The sequence below is a fragment of the Onthophagus taurus genome, chromosome 10 (assembly GCF_036711975.1).
Source record: "Onthophagus taurus isolate NC chromosome 10, IU_Otau_3.0, whole genome shotgun sequence".
NCBI lineage: Eukaryota > Metazoa > Arthropoda > Insecta > Coleoptera > Scarabaeidae > Onthophagus > Onthophagus taurus.
Window position 1 is genome coordinate 6,291,844 of NC_091975.1, and position 7,707 is coordinate 6,299,550.

A 7,707-nucleotide genomic window follows, 5' to 3' on the forward strand; every position below is an offset into this window, starting at 1 on the left:
ATTTTAATAACTTATAAATAACGTTTTGTTGGTTTATTACTAACAATTTTTATCCACAACATTTTTTTCTAACAGTTTTCGTTTTCGACTTACATAAATATTTATTCAAAAATGACAATTTAAGCATTTGGGGATTTTACAGTTTATAGCAACAAAAATGAAATAGAAGGAAAGAAATTCTTTATAGATTATGTTTTTGTGCTTCATTATAAACAATTTTCATTAATATTATTCTCATGCACGATTTTTAGATTTTGAGTTGAAACTCATTTTGTTTTAAAATGCTTCAAATATGAAAACATTGGGATTTCAGCTCTGCTATGTTGGTAATGATTATAGTTGGATTTTAATAACTTATAAATAACGTTTTGTTGGTTTATTACTAACAATTTTTATCCACAACATTTTTTTCTAACAATTTTCGTTTTCGATTTATACATAAATATTTATTCAAAAATGACAATTTAAGCATTTGGGGATTTTACAGTTTATAGCAACAAAAATGAAATAGAAGGAAAGAAATTCTTTATAGATTATGTTTTTGTGCTCCATTATAAACAATTTTCATTAATATTATTCTCATGCACGATTTTTAGATTTTGAGTTGAAACTCATTTTGTTTTAAAATGCCTCAAATATGAAAAGGTTGGGATTTCAGCTCTGCTATGTTGGTAATGATTATAGTTGGATTTTAATAACTTGTAAACAACGTTTTGTTGGTTTATTACTAACAATTTTTATCCACAACATTTTTTTCTAACAGTTTTCGTTTACGATTTATACATAAATATTTATTCAAAAATGACAATTTCAGCATTAGAGGATTTTAGAGTTTATAGCAACAAATACGAAATAGTACGAAAGAAATTCTTTATAGATTATGTTTTTGTGCTTCATTATAAACAATTTTCATTAATATTATTCTCATGCACGATTTTTAGATTTTGAGTTGAAACTCATTTTGTTTTAAAATGCCTCAAATATGAAAAGGTTGGGATTTCAGCTCTGCTATGTTGGTAATGATTATAGTTGGATTTTAATAACTTGTAAATAACGTTTTGTTGGTTTATTACTAACAATTTTTATCCACAACATTTTTTTCTAACAGTTTTCGTTTTCGATTTACATAAATATTTATTCAAAAATGATAATTTAAGCATTTGGGGATTTTACAGTTTATAGCAACAAAAATGAAATTATAGATTATAGATTATGTTTTTGTGGTTCGTTATGAACAATTTTCATTAATATTATTTTTATCTACGATTTTTAGATTTTGAATTGATTTACATTGATAATAGATAAATTTTGTCTACAAATTAGGATATATATCACCTTCCTCAGACATTTCGTTTTGGTGATACGATTTTTTAAAACGTCTTTTACATTAAAAAAGTTTCATTGAATTTTTCTTTCAATTTTAAGTAGATTTAGTGAAATGATTTGAGTAAAAGATGATTTGTCACATCATAACTAAGTAAAACCCCTCTTTTGTATAAGTACCAACCAACACCGGAGCTGGTCCATTGAAGCAAACGATGCTATAATGTACCCCCGCGACGAATGGGGCGCGAATAAATGTAGTTAAGTGGCTGGTATCATTTTACGATTCCCGGATCTGCATCCAGCTGATACCCCATTGTCCACGTTAAGTGGTTTTCCCCAACGATCCTACCCCTGTCTAATAACCCTATTCATTACCAGACATCGTTTCAAAAATGATTAACACCACGTTTAAATCTTATAAACATTTATTTATAAAATAAAAAATTTCAAATTGATTAAGATAAGATTTTCTTTTATTATTTTCCACTATCTTTGTGTTGATGGACGTGTTGAAAAATGTTTTAAAGTGGTGGGCCCTTTTTGGTAGATTTTTTTCTTCCGTCCGACTCTGTGGAGGAGCTTTTAAACGTGATTTATCTGTTTATGAGAGCGGACGCGGTGCATCGCGAGCTTCCCGCTGGTTATTACTTGTTTTAAACAGGTGTTTCGGACGCTTTTATTCGCACAGGCGCCGGACGTGATGTAGAATCACGAGCGGAGGAAGTAATGGACCATCATAAAACCCATAATCGATTTCGAGGGAGGATCAACCGAAAACGTTTTGCTAAAAGGAAAACTTTTAAAACGTTTTGATTTTCAAAAACTAACGATCTAGTAGTTAACGCTCTACATAGCAGAAATGAGACAATTTCTTTTTTATCTTCTCGTGGTTAATTCGCTAGAAAATTGTGCCTTACGGTATTTTAAACGACTATAAGAGAAGACGTAAAGAATTTTAAGATTTAGAAAAGAAATAAAAACGAAGAAAAATGTTGTTTGTAGTCAAATTATTTTACTTTGTTTATTTTGTAAGAATCGGATTTTGCTACAACGTTATTGATGTGGATGACATTTTATCGGATGATTTAATGCCTGGTAATCTTTTAATGCTAGAAAATGCAAATGGAAGTGATACAAAAGATAATATCACAACAGGATCTTTAAATGATGCTATGTCGACCATGGACTTTCATAGGTAAGCTTTAAATTTTAAATTAAAATAATTAATTTTTATTATTTTTTTAGGTCAAAAATGAATGAGTACCTGTGCAGAAATTATTTAGCGGAGCAAATTGTGCAAGACATGACCATTCCAACATTTTCAAGAAGATCAAGCACCAATCCACTTAATTCTAAAGAATCTTTGATGATCGATGAAGGATCAAAATCGTACAAAGATTGGTTATCTAAGTAAAAAAATATTTTGAGATAAATCCTAAATTATATTAATTCATTTTTGTAGAAGTGCCACATTAGAAGACATTTACAGGCATTATAACACCCAATCTAATCCCACCCAATCAAGAAGGAACGATGAGGTTCGCAACGAAGAGGAAAACGAAGAATATGACACCCACGTAACCAATTACGTTTACGAACACCCAGCAAAACACACCACTTATAATTTGTACGGATCCGGAAGCGGTTATGGTTTAGCAACCCCATCTTTAAGTTATTATCCATCCACTCTCAATGGAAACAGCAATTATGGAACGGTATCAGTGCACAGTTATGATTCAAACCACGCAAATCAAAATTATTCCCCGAAATATAATAAAGAAAAAGACGTCACAGATTTATTCGATATAGCATTGACAGCTTTAGCCTATTTATCTTTTGGAATGTTCATCGTCCACGTTGTTATGTGCATTGCAGCAGTGGTAAAAATCATTTAAAACGTATATTTAAATTAAAGAAATACACATTTTTTTATTTAGACCAACAACACCACCACCGTTGTCACCATGATGCCTATGAGTATGGGACCGGAACCGACAGGTGAAGGTATGATTACAAGTACAACTGAAAATGGGATGGGTGGGGACATGACTATGACTATGACTGGTAATGGAGGTAATGAAATGACTGGAAATGGAAATGAAGGTGAAGAAATGACTGGGGAAGGTGGTGGAATGACTGGAAATGGGAATGGAGGTGATAGTATGACTGGGGAAGGTGATGGAATGACTGGAAATGGAGAAGGAATGACTGGGAATGGGAACGGAGGGGATGAAATGACTGGAGAAGGTGGTGGAATGACAGGAAATGGGAATGGGGATGATGGTATGACTGGGGAAGGTGGTGGAATGACTGGAAATGGGAATGGAGGTGATGAAATGACTGGAGAAGGTGGTGGAATGGCTGGAAATGGGAATGGAGGTGATGGAATGACTGGAAATGGAGAAGGAATGACTGGGAATGGGAACGGAGGGGATGAAATGACTGGAGAAGGTGGTGGAATGACTGGAAATGGAGAAGGAATGACTGGGAATGGGAACGGAGGAGATGAAATAACTGGAGAAGGTGGTGGAATGACAGGAAATGGGAATGGTGATGATGGTATGACTGGGGAAGGTAATGGAATGACTGGAAATGGGAATGGAGGTGATGGAATTACCGGAGAAGGAGGAGAAAATGGAAATGGTGGAGATGGTGCTACTGGAAACGGCGATGAGGATGAAGGTATGACTGGAGAAGGAGTTGCGAACGGAGGTGATGGTATGACTGCGTTTGATGAGGGCGAAGGAAAAGTAACAGCAAGAGAACAACGATTTACAACGCTAAGAAATATAAAAAACTCCCCCAAAAAACTAAAAAGTTTCCAAATATCAGGTAAAAGTAAGCTCATTATGACAAGTAATTAATTCAGCCGAAAACAAAAACTATATATACATAGTAAGACATAATACAGTGAATTTCACTTAAGATGCAATATACAAAAATCACTTTGTTCCACATAAAATGTAACATGTCTGAAAATGCTTAGCTAAACGCGATGCTTTCTAGGTCTAGTGTTAGTTCTAGTTTTGTATTAACACTATCAGTAGAAGTAACACAAGATCTAGAACTAGAATCATTCGGCTTTAGCCGTCTTGAGAGACGTGCGGCTAAATCCGAATGTTTCTAGTTCTAGGTCTTGTGTTAGTTCTAGTTTGTATTAGAACTATCACGAGAACTAACACAAGACCTTGAACTAGAATCATTCAGGTTTAGCCGTCTTGAGAGACGTGCGGCTTCGTGTTAGTTTTAGTTTTGTACTAGCACTATAACTAGAACTAACACAAGACCTAGATCTAGAATCATTCGGGTTTAGCCGTCTTGAGAGACGTGCGGCTAAATCCGAATGTTTCTAGTTCTAGGTCTAGTGTTAGTTCTAGTTTTGTACTAGCACTATCACTAAAACTATCACTAGAACTAACACAAGACCTAGAACTAGAATCATTCACGTTTAGCCGTCTTGAGAGACGTGCGGCTAAATCCGAATGTTTCTAGTTCTAGGTCTAGTGTTAGTTCTAGTTTTGTACTAGCACTATAACTAGAACTAACACAAGACCTAGAACTAGAATCATTCGGGTTTAGCCGTCTTGAGAGACGTGCGGCTAAATCCGAATGTTTCTAGTTCTAGGTCTAGTGTTAGTTCTAGTTTTGTACTAGCACTATCACTAGAACTATAACTAGAACTAACACAAGACCTAGAACTAGAATCATTCGGGTTTAGCCGTCTTGAGAGACGTGCGGCTAAATCCGAATGTTTCTAGTTCTAAGTCTAGTGTTAGTTCTAGTTTTGTACTAGCACTATAACTAGAACTAACACAAAACCTAGAACTAGAATCATTCGGGTTTAGCCGTCTTGAGAGACGTGCGGCTAAATCCAAATGATTCTAGTTCTAGGTCTAGTGTTAGTTCTAGTTTTGTACTAGCACTATAACTAGAACTAACACAAGACCTAGAACTAGAATCATTCGGGTTTAGCCGTCTTGAGAGACGTGCGGCTAAATCCGAATGTTTCTAGTTCTAGGTCTAGTGTTAGTTCTAGTTTTGTACTAGCACTATCACTAGAACTATAACTAGAACTAACACAAGACCTAGAACTAGAATCATTCGGGTTTAGCCGTCTTGAGAGACGTGCGGCTAAATCCGAATGTTTCTAGTTCTAAGTCTAGTGTTAGTTCTAGTTTTGTACTAGCACTATAACTAGAACTAACACAAAACCTAGAACTAGAATCATTCGGGTTTAGCCGTCTTGAGAGACGTGCGGCTAAATCCAAATGATTCTAGTTCTAGGTCTAGTGTTAGTTCTAGTTTTGTACTAGCACTATAACTAGAACTAACACAAGACCTAGAACTAGAATCATTCAGGTTTAGCCATCTTGAGAGACGTGCGGCTTCGTGTTAGTTCTAGTTTTGTACTAGCACTATAACTAGAACTAACACAAGACCTCGAACTAGAATCATTCGGGTTTAGCCGTCTTGAGAGACGTGCGGCTAAATCCGAATGTTTCTAGTTCTAGGTCTTGTATTAGTTCTAGTTTGTACTAGAACTATCACGAGAACTAACACAAGACCTTGAACTAGAATCATTCGGGTTTAGCCGTCTTGAGAGACGTGCGGCTAAATCCGAATGTTTCTAGTTCTAGGTCTAGTGTTAGTTCTAGTTTTGTACTAGCACTGTCACTAGAACTATCACTAGAACTCACACAAGACCTAAAACTAGAATCATTCGGGTTTAGCCGTCTTGAGAGACGTGCGGCTAAATCCGAATGTTTCTAGTTCTAGGTCTAGTGTTAGTTCTAGTTTTGTACTAGCACTATCACTAGAACTATCACTAGAACTCACACAAGACCTAGAACTAGAATCATTCGGGTTTAGCCGTCTTGAGAGACGTGCGGCTAAATCCGAATGTTTCTAGTTCTAGGTCTAGTGTTAGTTCTAGTTTTGTACTAGCACTATAACTAGAACTAACACAAGACCTAGAACTAGAATCATTCAGGTTTAGCCATCTTGAGAGACGTGCGGCTTCGTGTTAGTTCTAGTTTTGTACTAGCACTATAACTAGAACTAACACAAGACTTCGAACTAGAATCATTCGGGTTTAGCCGTCTTGAGAGACGTGCGGCTAAATCCGAATGTTTCTAGATCTAGGTCTAGTGTTAGTTCAAAAACATTTCCTTTGCAAAACTACTCAATGCCTGTACTATTGAGCTATGTTGCTTTTGACAGTGCAAGTTTATGTGGGACAGTGCAATTCATATATTGTAAGTTATATGAAATTTCCAGTATATAATGGTGTAGATGTGTGAGAAAATGAAAGGTCATATTTGGGGTTGTGAATTAATGTGATTAACTCATTGAAAGAATAATAAGTGAACGTGTAAAATATGAATGAGTAAAATATGATGAAAATCGCTGGATTGCAAGAACAACAAAATCAAGAAAAAAACATCACGCAAAAACCAAAACCAAAACAAAAAAGACACAAAACATAAAGACTAACAAAAAAGACATTTACTGACAAAGACATAAAGGGTGGTCAAATATTTCTAATACACACTAAAATTTTAATTATTTCAATTTTACCATATATTATTAATTTTTTTTTGTATTATAAAAAGTAGAAGAAGCTGTAAGAATAAAAGACAACCTTAACTTCAGACACAAAAGACAAGCACAATCCGATATCAACATCAACGAGCTTGCACGAAAAATTTTAACATCCATAGAGGCAGCTTTGGTGGCCAATGAGGATAAAGGATCATGTTTAAGGTTACAATTGTGCGAAAATAATAAATATTCAAGAGGTTTAAATGATAATGGGAAACTTTGGATACCAGTTTGGAGGTAAATCTTTTATTAATCAAGAATTATTTATTAATAAAAAAGTTTTTAGTTTGGGAATGAGTTGGTTATCGGGAAAATTAATTAAAAACGTTCCTGCGGCAACTTCAATGCTCGACGGACTGAAAGCTTCGATTTTAGGGCTGGGAAAAGCAAATTGCGATCGGATTTACAAAGATTGCAATTTACACGATGAAAGGATAAAACAAAAAGTTAAAAGAAAAAAATAATTTTGCGTTTTACTACGAGATGGGGTAATAAAAAAAATTGTCTGTAGACTTTAAGGTTGCCCTTTGATTGTAGATGACGCGATTATATTGAGCGGTTTTAATATTTTAGTACCCCCATTGAAAGGTGGCGTTTGAAAGCTTTATAATCGATGCCCTATTTCTGCATTTACAGATACGACCATGTAATTGATCACGGGAATAAAATATTTAATTTATAAATAAATTATTCAATTTTTTATTTAGCCCCTAAAATAAATTGAATTAATAAAGGAAGGGAATTTTGTTATTTATTTTTTTTAACTAATTAAAAAAATTG

General features: G+C 34.5%; 1 protein-coding gene across 3 annotated transcripts; it reads left to right on the forward strand.

Annotated features, from left to right (window-relative positions):
• The first annotated feature begins 1,307 nt into the window (after positions 1–1,307).
• On the forward strand, positions 1,308–7,664 carry LOC111420619 (uncharacterized). Of its 3 annotated transcripts, none has more exons than XM_071199599.1 (6): positions 1,308–2,521; positions 2,572–2,736; positions 2,789–3,206; positions 3,264–4,164; positions 6,939–7,164; positions 7,214–7,664. In XM_071199599.1, the coding sequence occupies exons 1-6, from the start codon at positions 2,316–2,318 to the stop codon at positions 7,389–7,391; spliced, it is 2,094 nt and encodes a 697-aa protein (XP_071055700.1). In that variant the 5' UTR covers positions 1,308–2,315; the 3' UTR covers positions 7,392–7,664. The 3 variants fall into 3 exon arrangements, with proteins under 3 accessions (XP_071055700.1, XP_071055701.1, XP_071055702.1); XM_071199600.1 differs by having other exon boundaries at positions 3,264–4,158; XM_071199601.1 differs by having other exon boundaries at positions 3,264–4,158; positions 6,942–7,164.
• The last annotated feature ends 43 nt before the right edge of the window (positions 7,665–7,707 follow it).

Coding starts and splice junctions, on each gene's coding strand:
- LOC111420619 (XM_071199599.1), top strand. CDS start 2,316: ATGTTGTTTGTAGTCAAATTATTTTACTTTGTTTATTTTGTAAGAATC. Junction 2,737..2,788: donor TACAAAGATTGGTTATCTAA/GTAAAAAAATAT, acceptor TCATTTTTGTAG/AAGTGCCACATTAGAAGACA. Junction 3,207..3,263: donor TTATGTGCATTGCAGCAGTG/GTAAAAATCATT, acceptor TTTTTTATTTAG/ACCAACAACACCACCACCGT.